General features: G+C 47.6%; 1 protein-coding gene across 30 annotated transcripts in view; it reads right to left on the bottom strand.

The window, feature by feature from the left end:
• The window catches only part of LRRFIP1 (LRR binding FLII interacting protein 1), a 149,198-nt gene that overhangs the window by 83,293 nt on the left and 49,409 nt on the right, over positions 1-16,496 (bottom strand). For 3 of the 30 annotated variants that reach the window (XM_069733351.1, XM_069733352.1, XM_069733358.1), the window contains exon 1: positions 4,206-4,524. The exons of 21 other annotated variants lie outside the window; for them this stretch is intronic. In XM_069733351.1, coding sequence (XP_069589452.1) covers positions 4,206-4,250 — 45 coding nt within the window. In that variant the 5' untranslated portion in view covers positions 4,251-4,524. Of the gene's footprint in view, positions 1-4,205; positions 4,602-16,496 lie in introns of those variants that run through there. 6 more of the 30 variants (XM_069733368.1, XM_069733367.1, XM_069733369.1 and 3 more) reach the window with 5 other exon arrangements.

The following is a 16,496-nucleotide window of genomic DNA, read 5'->3' as shown; positions in this document are numbered from 1 at the left end:
TAATGAGAACACACCACAATATTAGGAAATCTAGTCCTCTGTTACATCTTGTGCACACGCAATGCAGGCTGGCGGTAGATCCATTTAAAGGGGTGAAAAAGCTGCACCCGTAATCAGAACAAGTGTTCAGAATTCTACAAGGGTGTCCTGGATTTTTTTTTGACACTGTTCCAGCACCCAAAACATCTGTGATTCCCCCTATCCTTTGATTTGCCTTCCCCAAACTGTGACCCCAGAGACTGGCATATGAAGTGACTGCTACAATCATGTGGCTGCTGACTGAGGAGAATGGCACACCACCATGGACAAGAAAGGGGCACTGGTACTGCCGTGGCGGGTACACCCAGCAGGCACAGCTACAGTCAATGACAACCTAGATTTCAGGTAATGCCGTGTGTGGTGCGACGTTATGGGCAGTTTTAGCAGTAAGGTTAGGGCAACACCGAGGTTTTCAGAGCCAGAAAAATCTGGCAAGTTTCTCAAGGAGAATCCATTACAGAGAATGCTCCTTTTTTTAGAAGTGTTCTTTTCTCAAGTGATTTTAAACATGTTTTACAAGCTTTACCCTAGCCCCTCCACTGTTTTTGGCACATTTTTTGTAAAGTTTTGATCAAATTCCATGAAAACTCTGCTTTGAATTACATGTCATGTTTTCAAAGCCTTGCTCATGAGAAATAAATAAAAATAAAAAATAAAAAAATCGAAAAGCTGAATTTGACCATATGTCATCATTTTCCTGAACAGTCTTTGAAATACATTTCCCTATATATATATATATATATATATGGGAAAATGTATATATTGCATAATTTAATTTATGCATATATATATTTATTGCATATATTTAATTTATTTATTTTTTTACAGCATTTTGACTGGATGTGTCAAGTCTGAAGTGGGTTCCACTCCTCAGAAGTGTCACTTTTTATTCCACCAAGGTTTCTTCTAAACTTTTCCAGCGTGAACAAAATAAATAAAAGCCTCTAAAAACTTCTCATATGGACTGCAAAGTGGATTGAACACAATGAGTTTTACAAAAGCTGTTTTTGGAGCAGATCCGCATCAAAATACTCCTCATAAGACTCAGCGTGAACCTGGCCGTATAATCACAGCTATATTGCTGTTACATCAATGCTGGATGACAATAATGTTTAAGGGTAAAATATGAGGAACCCTGTAATGAAAAAAACTGAGCAAATATGGCCAGAAGAGCTCTGAAATAAATCAGCCAACCCCATACATTTGTTTAAAGCTCTAGACAAACAGAGTCAACTGCAAGACGTCTATGGAGGATAACTTAGGACACATCATGCAGCAAAGTACAGCACCGAGCGCAGAGCCGGCTTATCCGGAACAAGCACATTGCTGCAGGCACAACTTCCTGTTACTCAAACTATGAAGTAAGATCTCCTAGCCAAAACCACAAAACACGTAAAAAATATAGTAAAGTGAAGTAAAAGAGAGACTCCAGGCAAAAGCCCCTGAAACGTCTGTTACTGATTGAGCTACGATATGTCCCACCCTACAAACTACAACAACCTCCATTATGATGACTCAACAAGATCCCGTGCCCCCAGATCACCAGGACTGCGTGCGGCCACCATGACCCTAACAAGGCCACATTCACACATTCAGTATTTGGTCGGTATTTTACATCAATATTTGTAGCCAAAACCAGGAGTGGAACAATCAGAGGAAAAGTATAAGGCTATAGGCACACGTTGGGGAATGGGGTGCAGAATTTTCTGCACAAAATCCGCATCTCCTGGCAAAAACTGCAGGTGCAGATTTGCCGCGGATTTTGTGCGTTTTTTATTCAGAATTGATGTGGATTTTGTGCAGTTTTTACCACTGCGGATTTCTATAATGGAAGGGTGCAGAAACGCTGCAGATCTGCACAAAAGAAGTGACATGCACTTTTAAGTCTGCAGCTTTTCCGCACAGCTTTTTTTTTTCCGCATTGATTTACATTGTAGTGTAAATCACAGTGCGGATCTGCAGCGTTTCTGTGCGGAAAAATGCGCTGCGGATCCGCACTAAGTGTATGTGCACACGTATTTTGGAGCGCTGCGGATTTTTCCGCAATGGATTTGTGAAATCTGCAGGTAAAAGGCACTGCGTTTTACCTGCGGAATTCGTGCGGATTGCACTGCGGTTTTACACCTGCGGATTCCTATTAAGTAGCAGGTGTAAACCGCAACGGAATCCGCACAAAGAATTGACATGTTGCGGAATATAAACCGATGCGTTTCCGCGTGGTTTTTTCCACAGCATGTGCACTGCGGATTGCATTTCCCATAGGTTTATATTGTACTGTAAGAGCATGGGAAACTGATGCGGATCCGCAGCAAAATCCACAGAGTGTGAACATAGCCTAATAGAAACACGACACCACTTCTGTATTTATCACTCAGTCCAGGTTTTGGCTAAAAATACTGAGGTAAAATATTTATGAAATACATACTAAATATGTCAACGTAGAATAATAATCATCATCATATGTTAGGGTATGTGCACACATTAAGCAATTGCAGATTTTTCTGTGCAAAAAAAAAAACAAAAAGAAAAAAAAAAGAATATTGCCAGGAAAAACGCAGAGTAAAATGCACATTATTACTTTTTTACATCCATTTGAATAGGTAAAACACGCTGCAAAATATCTGCAAGAAAAAAAATAAGCAGCGTGTGCACGAGACTCAGGAAATCTCATTCACTTAGCTGGTGCTGGAAAGTGCAGCGGTTTTTTCACCTTGAAATAACACAGCGTGTGAACAAGCCCTAAGGCCATGTTCACACAGTGCGTTTTTTACCGCGGAACCGCGGCGGTTTTGCCGCTGCGGTTCCGCAGCTGTTTTCCATGCAGGGTACAGTACACTGTACCCTATGGAAAACAGGACACACTGTGCACATCGTCCGGAAATTGTAAAAAAAAAGACGCGCTGAATAGCTCCCGGAAAAAAGAAGGAGCATGTCAATTCTTTTTCCGGAGCCGCAGCGGTTCTGCACCCATAGACCTCCATTGTGAGGTCCAAACCGCAGTAAAACCCGCAGATCAAAAATATATCTGCGGGTTTTACTGCGGTTTGATGTGCAGAACCGCTGCAGCAGGAAGTGCGGGGGAGCGGGCGGAAGTGCGTGGGCGGAGTGTGGCTGCCCCCCCCCGTGTTCCGATCCCGCCCCCCCGTGCTCCGATGCCCCCCCCCAGTGCTCCGATGCCCCCCCCCAGTGCTCTGATGCCCCCCCCGTGCCCTAATCTCCCCCCCTTATACTCACCCGGCGTCCCGGTGTCCGTCCGGCCGTCTTCTCCCTGGGCGCCGCCATCTTGCAAAATGGCGGGCGCATGCGCAGTGCGCCCGCCGAATCTGCCGGCCGGCAGATTCGTTCCAAAGTGCATTTTGATCACTGAGATATAACCTATCTCAGTGATCAAAATAAAAAAATAGTAAATGACACCCCCCCCCTTTGTCACCCCCATAGGTAGGGACAATAAAAAAATAAAGAATTTTTTTTTTTTTTTTTCACTAAGGTTAGAATAGGGGTAGGGGTAGGGTTAGGGGTAGGGTTAGGGGTAGGGTTAGGGGTAGGGTTAGGGGTAGGGTTAGGGTATTTTCAGCCATTTTAACCCTAAAAAAATTCCTAGAAAACACACAGACTCTGGCTAGAAAACTGCATCAAAAAAACGCATCAAAAAACGCATCAAAAACGGACCAAAAAAGGACCAAAAAAAGGACCTGCGTTTTCTGCCAAGAGCTGCAGTTTTCTAAAAAACAGTCAGGAAAAAAAAAGGATGGAAATCCTGAACGTGTGAACATACCCTAAGAGGAAATATCATGGCATCTAAGAAAGGCGGATTAATTGACCCAACTCCCCTGGAGGAGGAGGACAGAAATCCGAGGGCCGCTGAGGAAACAGGATGATGAAAGTGCCAAAATCACAAGACCGCAGGAAAGTCCAAGAAGGAGGGGACGATGACCCGGAGCCTGGGCACATTGTGTGCAGCCACATATTACAGGGAGAATAAGAACAGGACATAAATGGAGAGAATTCATCTACTGGACACTTATTGTAAAGTGATTAGTGGCCGGCTGACCCCCTCCGGAGCCGGTAAGGGCTCCCCACTCCCCGGCGGCAGCTGGCAGGGTGCACACGGGCTCCTGCAGGGGAGGTCGTGTCTGCGCTCAGTCCGGCTCCTCCGCAGTCCTTACCACGTTCTGCGCCTCGGGGCTCAGGCAGTCCGAGATGTCCTGCATGGCCGCGTCCGCTCTGCGGTCTCCTGGTGAGAAGCCTCCCGGGGATCAGCTGCTAGTCCCGGGCAGGTGGAGGGGCTGAGCGGCTCTTCTGTCACCGGGCAGGAGCGCTCATGGGAGCGGACAGGTGACTCGCTGCCTCCCAGCACCGCAGGCCCGGTCACCCTCACAGGCTGCACAGGTAACAGGTCACCGTCTCCCCGGCCGCCGGCACAGTGCACACGGGCACAGTGCAGGGAGGTGCAGGAACTGTGCACAGGCGGCAATTTCCTCCGTGTGACTGTGCGCCCGCCCCTCACACTGGAGACGACAGCTCACAGCTCACCTCCCGGGGCGGCGGCACAGGCTGCCACTGGCGACTCACCCACCGCACGTAGCCTGCCACTGGCGACTCACCCACCGCACGTAGAGAGTGCCACTGGCGACTCACCCACCGCACGTAGAGAGTGCCACTGGCGACTCACCCACCACACGTAGAGAGTGCCACTGGCGACTCACCCACCACACGTAGAGAGTGCCACTGGCGACTCACCCACCACACGTAGAGAGTGCCACTGGCGACTCACCCACCACACGTAGAGAGTGCCACTGGCGACTCACCCACCACACGTAGCCTGCCACTGGCGACTCACCCACCGCACGTAGAGAGTGCCACTGGCGACTCACCCACCACACGTAGAGAGTGCCACTGGCGACTCACCCACCACACGTAGAGAGTGCCACTGGCGACTCACCCACCACACGTAGCCTGCCACTGGCGACTCACCCACCGCACGTAGAGAGTGCCACTGGCGACTCACCCACCACACGTAGAGAGTGCCACTGGCGACTCACCCACCACACGTAGCCTGCCACTGGCGACTCACCCACCGCACGTAGAGAGTGCCACTGGCGACTCACCCACCACACGTAGAGAGTGCCACTGGCGACTCACCCACCACACGTAGAGAGTGCCACTGGCGACTCACCCACCACACGTAGCCTGCCACTGGCGACTCACCCACCGCACGTAGAGAGTGCCACTGGCGACTCACCCACCACACGTAGACAGTGCCACTGGCGACTCACCCACCACACGTAGAGAGTGCCACTGGCGACTCACCCACCACACGTAGCCTGCCACTGGCGACTCACCCACCACACGTAGAGAGTGCCACTGGTGACTCACCCACCACACGTAGAGAGTGCCACTGGCGACTCACCCACCACACGTAGAGAGTGCCACTGGCGACTCACCCACCACACGTAGAGAGTGCCACTGGCGACTCACCCACCACACGTAGCCTGCCACTGGCGACTCACCCACCACACGTAGCCTGCCACTGGCGACTCACCCACCACACGTAGCCTGCCACTGGCGACTCACCCACCACACGTAGAGAGTGCCACTGGCGACTCACCCACCGCACGTAGAGAGTGCCACTGGCGACTCACCCACCACACGTAGAGAGTGCCACTGGCGACTCACCCACCACACGTAGAGAGTGCCACTGGCGACTCACCCACCACACGTAGCCTGCCACTGGCAACTCACCCACCACACGTAGCCTGCCACTGGCGACTCACCCACCACACGTAGCCTGCCACTGGCGACTCACCCACCACACGTAGAGTGCCACTGACTCCCTGTGTGCTGCACCCACCACACGTACAGACTGCCACTGACTCCCTGTGTGCTGCACCCACCACACGTAGAGTGCCACTGACTCCCTGTGTGCTGCACCCACCACACGTACAGACTGCCACTGACTCCCTGTGTGCTGCACCCACCAAACGTAGAGTGCCACTGACTCCCTGTGTACTGCACCCACCACACGTAGAGTGCCACTGACTCCCTGTGTACTGCACCCACCACACGTAGAGTGCCACTGACTCCCTGTGTGCTGCACCCACCACACATACAGACTGCCACTGACTCCCTGTGTGCTGCACCCACCACACGTAGAGTGCCACTGACTCACTGTGTGCTGCACCCACCACACGTACAGACTGCCACTGACTCCCTGTGTGCTGCACCCACCACACGTACAGACTGCCACTGACTCCCTGTGTGCTGCACCCACCACACCTACAGACTGCCACTGACTCCCTGTGTGCTGCACCCACCACACGTAGAGTGCCACTGACTCCCTGTGTACTGCACCCACCACACGTAGAGTGCCACTGACTCCCTGTGTACTGCACCCACCACACCTACAGACTGCCACTGACTCCCTGTGTGCTGCACCCACCACACCTACAGACTGCCACTGACTCCCTGTGTGCTGCACCCACCACACCTACAGACTGCCACTGACTCCCTGTGTACTGCACCCACCACACGTAGAGTGCCACTGACTCCCTGTGTACTGCACCCACCACACGTAGACTGCCACTGACTACCTGTGTGCTGCACCCACCACACGTAGAATGCCACTGACCCCTTGTGTACTGCACCCACCACACGTAGACTGCCACTGACTCCCTGTGTGCTGCACCCACCACACGTAGAATGCCACTGACTCCCTGTGTACTGCACCCACCACACGTACAGACTGCCACTGACTCCCTGTGTGCTGTACCCACCCCAAGTACAGACTGTCACTGACTCCCTGTGTGCTGCACCCACCCCACGTACAGAGTGCCACTGACTCCCTGTGTGCTGCACCCACCACACGTACAGACTGCCACTGACTCCCTGTGTGCTGCACCCACCACACGTACAGACTGCCACTGACTCCCTGTGTGCTGCACCCACCACACGTACAGAGTGCCACTGACTCCCTGTGTGCTGTACCCACCACACGTACAGAGTGCCACTGCCACTGACTCCCTGTGTGCTGTACCCACCACACGTACAGAGTGCTACTGACTCCCTGTGTGCTGCACCCACCACACGTACAGACTGCCACTGACTCCCTGTGTACTGTACCCACCACACGTACAGACTGCCACTGACTCCCTGTGTACTGCACCCACCACACGTACAGACTGCCACTGACTCCCTGTGTGCTGCACCCACCACACGTACAGACTGTCACTGACGACTCACCCACCACACCTACAGACTGCCACTGACTCCCTGTGTACTGCACCCACCACACGTACAGACTGCCACTGACTCCCTGTGTGCTGCACCCACCACACGTACAGACTGTCACTGACGACTCACCCACCACACCTACAGACTGCCACTGACTCCCTGTGTACTGCACCCACCACACGTACAGACTGCCACTGACTCCCTGTGCTGCACCCACCCCACGTACAGAGTGCCACTGACTCCCTGTGTACTGCACCCACCACACGTACAGAGTGCCACTGACTCCCTGTGTGTTGCACCCACCACACGTACAGAGTGCCACTGACTCCCTGTGTGCTGCACCCACCCCACATACAGAGTGCCACTGACTCCCTGTGTACTGCACCCACCACACGTACAGAGTGCCACTGACTCCCTGTGTACTGCACCCACCACACGTACAGACTGCCACTGACTCCCTGTGTGCTGCACCCACCCCACGTACAGAGTGCCACTGACTCCCTGTGTACTGCACCCACCACATGTACAGAGTGCCACTGACGACCTGTGTACTGCACCCACCACATGTACAGACTGCCACTGACTCCCTGTGTGCTACACCCACCCCACGTACAGACTGCCACTGACGACCTGTGTACTGCACCCACCACACATCCAGGCTGCCACTGACGACCTGTGTACTGCACCCACCACACGTCCAGGCTGCCACTGATGACCTGTGTACTGCACCCACCACACGTCCAGGCTGCCACTGACGACCTGTGTTGTGCACCCACCACACGTCCAGGCTGCCACTGATGACCTGTGTACTGCACCCACCACACGTCCAGGCTGCCACTGACGACCTGTGTTGTGCACCCACCACACGTCCAGGCTGCCACTGACGACCTGTGTACTGCACCCACCACACGTCCAGGCTGCCACTGATGACCTGTGTACTGCACCCACCACACGTCCAGGTTCAGTTGAGAGGACGCTGAGGTGGGCACTATGAGGCTGTGTTCACACAGTAACATAGTAACATAGTTAGTAAGGCCGAAAAAAGACATTTGTCCATCCAGTTCAGCCTATATTCCGTCATAATAAATCCCCAGATCTACGTCCTTTTACAGAACCTAATAATTGTATGATACAATATTGTTCTGCTCCAGGAAGACATCCAGGCCTCTCTTGAACCCCTCGACTGAGTTCGCCATCACCACCTCCTCAGGCAAGCAATTCCAGATTCTCACTGCCCTAACAGTAAAGAATCCTCTTCTATGTTGGTGGAAAAACCTTCTCTCCTCCAGACGCAAAGAATGCCCCCTTGTGCCCGTCACCTTCCTTGGTATAAACAGATCCTCAGCGAGATATTTGTATTGTCCCCTTATATACTTATACATGGTTATTAGATCGCCCCTCAGTCGTCTTTTTTCTAGACTAAATAATCCTAATTTCGCTAATCTATCTGGGTATTGTAGTTCTCCCATCCCCTTTATTAATTTTGTTGCCCTCCTTTGTACTCTCTCTAGTTCCATTATATCCTTCCTGAGCACCGGTGCCCAAAACTGGACACAGTACTCCATGTGCGGTCTAACTAGGGATTTGTACAGAGGCAGTATAATGCTCTCATCATGTGTATCCAGACCTCTTTTAATGCACCCCATGATCCTGTTTGCCTTGGCAGCTGCTGCCTGGCACTGGCTGCTCCAGGTAAGTTTATCATTAACTAGGATCCCCAAGTCCTTCTCCCTGTCAGATTTACCCAGTGGTTTCCCGTTCAGTGTGTAATGGTGATATTGATTCCCTCTTCCCATGTGTATAACCTTACATTTATCATTGTTAAACCTCATCTGCCACCTTTCAGCCCAAGTTTCCAACTTATCCAGATCCATCTGTAGCAGAATACTATCTTCTCTTGTATTAACTGCTTTACATAGTTTTGTATCATCTGCAAATATCGATATTTTACTGTGTAAACCTTCTACCAGATCATTAATGAATATGTTGAAGAGAACAGGTCCCAATACTGACCCCTGCGGTACCCCACTGGTCACAGCGACCCAGTTAGAGACTATACCATTTATAACCACCCTCTGCTTTCTATCACTAAGCCAGTTACTAACCCATTTACACACATTTTCCCCCAGACCAAGCATTCTCATTTTGTGTACCAACCTCTTGTGCGGCACGGTATCAAACGCTTTGGAAAAATCGAGATATACCACGTCCAATGACTCACCGTGGTCCAGTCTATAGCTTACCTCTTCATAAAAACTGATTAGATTGGTTTGACAGGAGCGATTTCTCATAAACCCATGCTGATATGGAGTTAAACAGTTATTCTCATTGAGATAATCCAGAATAACATCCCTCAGAAACCCTTCAAATATTTTACCAACAATAGAGGTTAGACTTACTGGCCTATAATTTCCAGGTTCACTTTTAGAGCCCTTTTTGAATATTGGCACCACATTTGCTATGCGCCAGTCCTGCGGAACAGACCCTGTCGCTATAGAGTCACTAAAAATAAGAAATAATGGTTTATCTATTACATTACTTAGTTCTCTTAGTACTCGTGGGTGTATGCCATCCGGACCCGGAGATTTATCTATTTTAATCTTATTTAGCCGGTTTCGCACCTCTTCTTGAGTTAGATTGGTGACCCTTAATATAGGGTTTTCATTGTTTCTTGGGATTTCACCTAGCATTTCATTTTCCACCGTGAATACCGTGGAGAAGAAGGTGTTTAATATGTTAGCTTTTTCCTCGTCATCTACAACCATTCTTTCCTCACTATTTTTTAAGGGGCCTACATTTTCAGTTTTTATTCTTTTACTATTGATATAGTTGAAGAACAGTTTGGGATTAGTTTTACTCTCCTTAGCAATGTGCTTCTCTGTTTCCTTTTTGGCAGCTTTAATTAGTTTTTTAGATAAAGTATTTTTCTCCCTATAGTTTTTTAGAGCTTCAATGGTGCCATCCTGCTTTAGTAGTGCAAATGCTTTCTTTTTACTGTTAATTGCCTGTCTTACTTCTTTGTTTAGCCACATTGGGTTTTTCCTATTTCTAGTCCTTTTATTCCCACAAGGTATAAACCGCTTACACTGCCTATTTAGGATGTTCTTAAACATTTCCCATTTATTATCTGTATTCTCATTTCTGAGGATATTGTCCCAGTCTACCAGATTAAGGGCATCTCTAAGCTGTTCAAACTTTGCCTTCCTAAAGTTCAATGTTTTTGTGACTCCCTGACAAGTCCCCCTAGTGAAAGACAGGTGAAACTGCACAATATTGTGGTCGCTATTTCCTAAATGCCCAACCACCTGCAGATTTGTTATTCTGTCAGGTCTATTAGATAGTATTAGGTCTAAAAGTGCTGCTCCTCTGGTTGGATTCTGCACCAATTGTGAAAGATAATTTTTCTTGGTTATTAGCAGAAACCTGTTGCCTTTATGGGTTTCACAGGTTTCTGTTTCCCAGTTAATATCCGGGTAGTTAAAGTCCCCCATAACCAGGACCTCATTATGGGTTGCAGCTTCATCTATCTGCTTTAGAAGTAGACTTTCCATGCTTTCTGTTATATTTGGGGGTTTGTAACAGACCCCAATGAGAATTTTGTTACCATTTTTCCCTCCATGAATTTCAACCCATATGGACTCGACATCTTCATACCCTTCGCTAATATCCTCCCTTAAAGTGGACTTTAGACAAGACTTTACATAGAGACAAACCCCTCCTCCTCTCCGATTTTTACGATCCTTTCTAAACAGACTGTAACCCTGTAAGTTAACTGCCCAGTCATAGCTTTCATCTAACCATGTCTCGGTTATTCCCACTATGTCAAAGTTACCTGTAGATATTTCTGCTTCTAGTTCTTCCATCTTGTTTGTCAGGCTTCTGGCGTTTGCGAGCATGCAGTTTAGAGGATTTTGTTTTGTTCCAATCTCCTCACTGTGGATTGTTTTAGAAATGTTCTTACCTCCCTTCTGAGTATGTTTTCCTGGGTCGTCTTTGTACGAGTCTGTTTTTCTTCCCGTCCCCTCTTCTTCTCGTTTAACGCCCTCCTGATGAGTGTAGCGAGTCTTCTGGCGAATGTGTGTTTCCCAGGTTTGTTGAGGTGTAGTCCGTCTCTGGCGAGGAGTCCATCATACCAGTAATTCACACCGTGGTCCAGGAATCCAAATCCTTGTTGTCTGCACCATCGTCTTAGCCAGTTGTTTGCATCAAGGATCCTGTTCCATCTCCTGGTGCCATGCCGATCTACTGGAAGGATAGAAGAAAAAACTACCTGTGCATCCAGTTCCTTTACTTTCTTCCCCAACTCTTCAAAGTCCTTGCAGATTGTCGGTAGGTCCTTCCTTGCCGTGTCATTGGTGCCAACATGTATCAGAAGAAATGGGTGGACGTCCTTGGAGCTGAAGAGCTTTGGTATCCTATCGGTCACATCCTTGATCATCGCACCTGGAAGGCAGCATACTTCTCTTGCAGTTATGTCCGGTCTGCAGATGGCTGCTTCTGTGCCTCTCAGTAGTGAGTCTCCCACCACCACCACTCTTCGTTGCTTCTTGGCTGTACTTTTTGCTGTCACTTGTTGCTGTGTGCCCTTTTCTTTTTTGCTTGCTGGTATTGCTTCATTCTTAGGTGTGCCATCTTCATCCTCTACAAAGATTTGATATCGGTTCTTCAGTTGTGTGGTTGGTGATTTCTCCATGGTCTTCTTGCTTCTTTTGGTCACATGCTTCCACTCATCTGCTTTTGGAGGTTCTCTGACACTTTTTGCACCTTCTGTGACCAGTAGAGATGCTTCTGTTCTGTCTAGAAAGTCTTCATTCTCTTTGATGAGTTTCAAAGTTGCTATTCTTTCTTCCAGACCCCGCACCTTTTCTTCTAAAAGGGCCACTAGTCTACACTTCTGACAGGTGAAATTGGATTCTTCTTCTGGTCGATCTGTGAACATGTAGCACATGCTGCAGCTCACCATGTAGGTTGTCACATCTGCCATGTTGCTCCTAGATCCTGCTGACTTGCTGTGTGTTTTCCTTCTTGTGTAATCTACTCAGCCAAGCTCTCTTGCAATAATGTCCTACAGGCAAAAATTTGCGCGCCGTAAGGCGCGCGGTTTGGTGATGCTTTCGAAGCAGCTGGTCCCGGCTGTACCCAACGATCTTCTAGCTTAGGGAGACTTCGCTTCTCCCAGAAGGCACCGGGAATATGCAAATTAGCCTCCTGAAGCTTGAATCACAGTGTTCTTTGAAAAACTTTTTTTTTGGAAGGAATCACCACATTAAAAAACAAGTGCACGTCTCCTAAGTAGATCCTTATAGAACTTGCTCAAATCTAGGTGCTGTGCAATCATTAGGCCACGTTCACACGTTCTGTGTCTGGTCAGTATTTTACCCCAGTATGACACAACCAGGAATGGGTGAAAATGCAGAAATGTTTCTATTATATATTTCCTGTGACTGTTCCTCTCCTGTTTTGGGCTTTTTAATACTGAGGTAAAAAAAAACTGGCCAAATACTTAATTGTGCCGTGATGTTAGGGTATGTACACAGCAAGATTTTTTGAAGCAGGGCTTCTCAAAAAATAATGCCGGAGAAATCGCTTAAAAAAGGTTTATTATGGAAGAAACAAAACTGGGAAAAGAAAAAGCACAATAGGGTCTTATCCAGCGACAATGGGGTGTCAGGAAAAGGGGAGATACACTGACCTTGCTAGGTTGCTGAGTGGCTGAGAGCGAGCATATAACACAGCTGCTGCACAGACACCCGTCAGAAGGACGGCCATAGATACAGAGAGGAAGACGGAGGGATCACTCATGCGCTGCTGAGATCCAAAAATCAGTAAAATTAAAACATTTATGTACACAGGTTTAAAAGTCAACGCATTTCAAGGTCACGCAGGACACAAACCTCGAAACGCATTGACTTTTACACCTGTGTAAATAAATGTTTTAATTTTACCGATTCTTGGATATCGGCAGCACATGATTGATACCTCCGTCTTCCTCTATATAAAAAAGGTTTAAACACTCTTCCTGTAAATCCACTTTTCTGTTCATATGTTCAGTCTTTTGAGACATTTTTCTTTCTACTTTAAGTTTTGAAAAAATTCCAGGAGGGAACAAAGAACGTGTGTACTACTTCTTTGAAGCAGCTCCCGATGGAAAATTGCTCCAAATTAGGCACTGAAAAAAAACCCAAAAGGCTGCATAAAATATAGCTTCAGGAAATGGAAAACTTCCTCTGAAACTACCAAAATCTCTTCCAAAACTTTTCAAAACCATTGCAGGAAAGGAAAAACACATCCAAATACTCCCTAAAAAAAAGCGGCATTTCCTAAGGTGGTTTCCATCTGAAAGAGTCACCATTTTTGAATACTTAAAATGGAACGACTCAAACTAGGCACAGTCAACTAAAAATACTCAAAAAAAAACCTTCAAAAGACTCATTAAAGATATGTTCACACTGCTTTTTTCCCTTATTTTTTTTCTTTGAGTATTTTTTTTGGTTGATTCCTGAAACATTTTTTCACTGATTATTTATTTATTTCTCCCACTGTCTTTTTACACATTTTTTTTTAAACCTTATTCATTGACTGCTATTGTGTAGTATGGAGGGTCTGTCTAGAAGAAAACACCTGAGGGTGCAGTCAGATGGTCATATAACTCGGACGAAGATCACAATGCAATGCTCGGACTGGCCGTCGGCTCTCCTGACCTGATCGGGACAGCATGTATTCGTATGCAGCTGCCGGCCAGTCCGACTGGCAGTACAACAACCTCAGACTACGTGTCCACTTCTCGGAACAACCCCCAGCTTTGAATCCCTCTACGCAGGACAAATCGTTACTTGAACTTCGTGACCTGGGGCTACGGGCCCACAGTTCATACATGCCGCCTCGATCCAATCCACCAGTGGAAACCTTCGTCTCCCTCGTTGAGAGGGATATCCATACACTGACTCGAGAAATGGATCAGGGGAAGTTCCAGTTTCAAACCAATCTCTCACACTCGGAGAGACTTTCACTGGAGCAACTGTCATCGGATAAGTCTCTAATAATTAAACCTGCAGATAAGGGTGGGGCGACGGTAATTATGGACAGAACTGACTACCTTTATGAAGTGTTCAGACAACTGGGTGACGACACAGTATACAAGGTTATACCATATAATCCTCTAAACCAGTTAGTCCAAAAAATTGCGCCCATCATAGATTTCCACTTCCATGCAGGTACCATCGACAGTAAAATGAGGGATTTCCTCATTAAAAGGGATCCCATCACCCCCATATTCTACGTCTTGCCCAAGATACATAAAAGATTAGTCAAACCACCTAGCCGGCCCATCGTAGCTTTAACCGATTCGGTACGGTCACCACTATCCATAGTACTGGAAAAGATTTTAACGCCATTAGTCAAGACCACCCGTTCATTTTTGCTTGATACCAATGATTTTATTCAAGTTATTAGATCCTTGGGCCCCATATCCCCCCCCTCCCTTTTGATCACCTGGGATGTTAACAGCTTGTACACCTCCATAGTACATGAGAAGGGTTTAGCAGCCACAGATAGACTCCTGAGTGAAAATAACATGGATATCAAAATCCGTCATTTCTGTGCCGACCTTCTGGGCTTGGTACTTAAAGAAAATTACTTCATGTTTCAGGACACGTTCTATGCCCAGCAACAAGGCACTGCAATGGGCGCGAACGTAGCGCCTCCTTACGCTGTGGCATACATGGCGTCTTTTGAAAACGATTTTGTGTACAATCATCCCTTATTCACGACTCACTGTAAGGTCTGGCGGAGATATATCAATGATATATTTTGCATTTGGGACGGCCCGATCGAATCACTTTTGTCTTTTGACCAACATCTTAACAGTATCTGGCCTGAACTCAAATTCACTATACAATATGACACACATAGGATCAGCTTTTTGGACACCTTGATATACAAGGAAAGGGAGGGTCTTCTAGCTATAGATATATTTACAAAACCTACTGATCGTAATGGTCTTCTGCATTTTTCTAGTTGCCACCCCCCCTCCATTAAGAACTCCATCCCAAAATCACAATTCCATAGGGTGGAAAGAATTGTCTCCGATGATTTCTTAAAAAAAACTAGACTCAATGAGATGGAAAACAAATTCACTAATAGGGGTTATCCCCGTGGGGTATTGACGGAAGCCAGAAGGAATCTGTCAAACACTAAACCCAAGGAGAGTCCAAAGAGAATTCCCTTCGTGTCCACTTTCCATCCTTTCTCTAACCTAGTACAAGCTACCATAAGGAAACACTGGAACATTCTGACAAAAAGCTATCCTAAAATTCCTGAGTTCAAAGTGCCTTTCCTGTCATGCTTCAAGCGAGCTAGAAACCTTAAGGACAGGTTAGTCAAGGCAAAGTTGGCTCTGGCACGTTGGTCCCTAAGCAAACTTTTCTTCAAACACAGAAACGCGGTACATTTCCCTGCCTGAATTGCCTTCAGTGTAGTAACGTACAAAAGGGTCCCTCCGTCTTTCACCCACAAACTGGCAAGGCCATCCCCATAAAAGGCTTCTACACCTGTGAGTCTACACATGTGGTCTATCTGATCAAATGCCCTTGTGGCTTGGCATATGTGGGCGAGACCACACAAACAGTGAGGGATAGAGTGGCCCAACATAAATCTACTATCCGATGTAATAAGACGCACCTCCCCCTTCCACATCATTTCTTTGAGAAGAATCACAGTATTTCCCAACTCCGGTTCCAGGTTCTGGAACAGGTTGACATTCCTAGAAGAGGCCAGAACCGTACTAAGATGCTTCAAAGAAGGGAAGCATACTGGATATACACGTTACAGACTCTAGAACCGAAGGGATTAAATAGGGACTATGACGTCTCAGCTTTTTTGTAATATAATGTGGACAATGTTAGTATATTTGTGAGATTTGATTGACCTTGTTTAACTGCTGTTCGGTTTTAACTGTGTTGTCCCCTTTTTTTTCCCCACAGAATCGTTAACTGCACCCCTCGCACCGAGCACTGGTCCTACCTCACACGGTATAGTATTTATGCACAATGCCATATCTGATATAGAGTGTTATCCCCATCTCTATATCGCAGCCGTGTGACCACCTTTTAGGGTCCTGTTTTCTTTCTACATGTGTACCGTGTCCCCTATGCTGAGTGTTCTCACATCTATCCTCAGCTCTGCTTTTCTATCTGTGTCTAGACCCGCCCAGCACTGCGATTCTCTTG

Source organism: Ranitomeya imitator, chromosome 7 (genome assembly GCF_032444005.1).
Source record: "Ranitomeya imitator isolate aRanImi1 chromosome 7, aRanImi1.pri, whole genome shotgun sequence".
Lineage (NCBI taxonomy): Eukaryota > Metazoa > Chordata > Amphibia > Anura > Dendrobatidae > Ranitomeya > Ranitomeya imitator.
The sequence above is the reverse complement of the archived record's forward strand: the minus strand, read 5'-3'. Positions and strand labels throughout refer to the sequence as shown.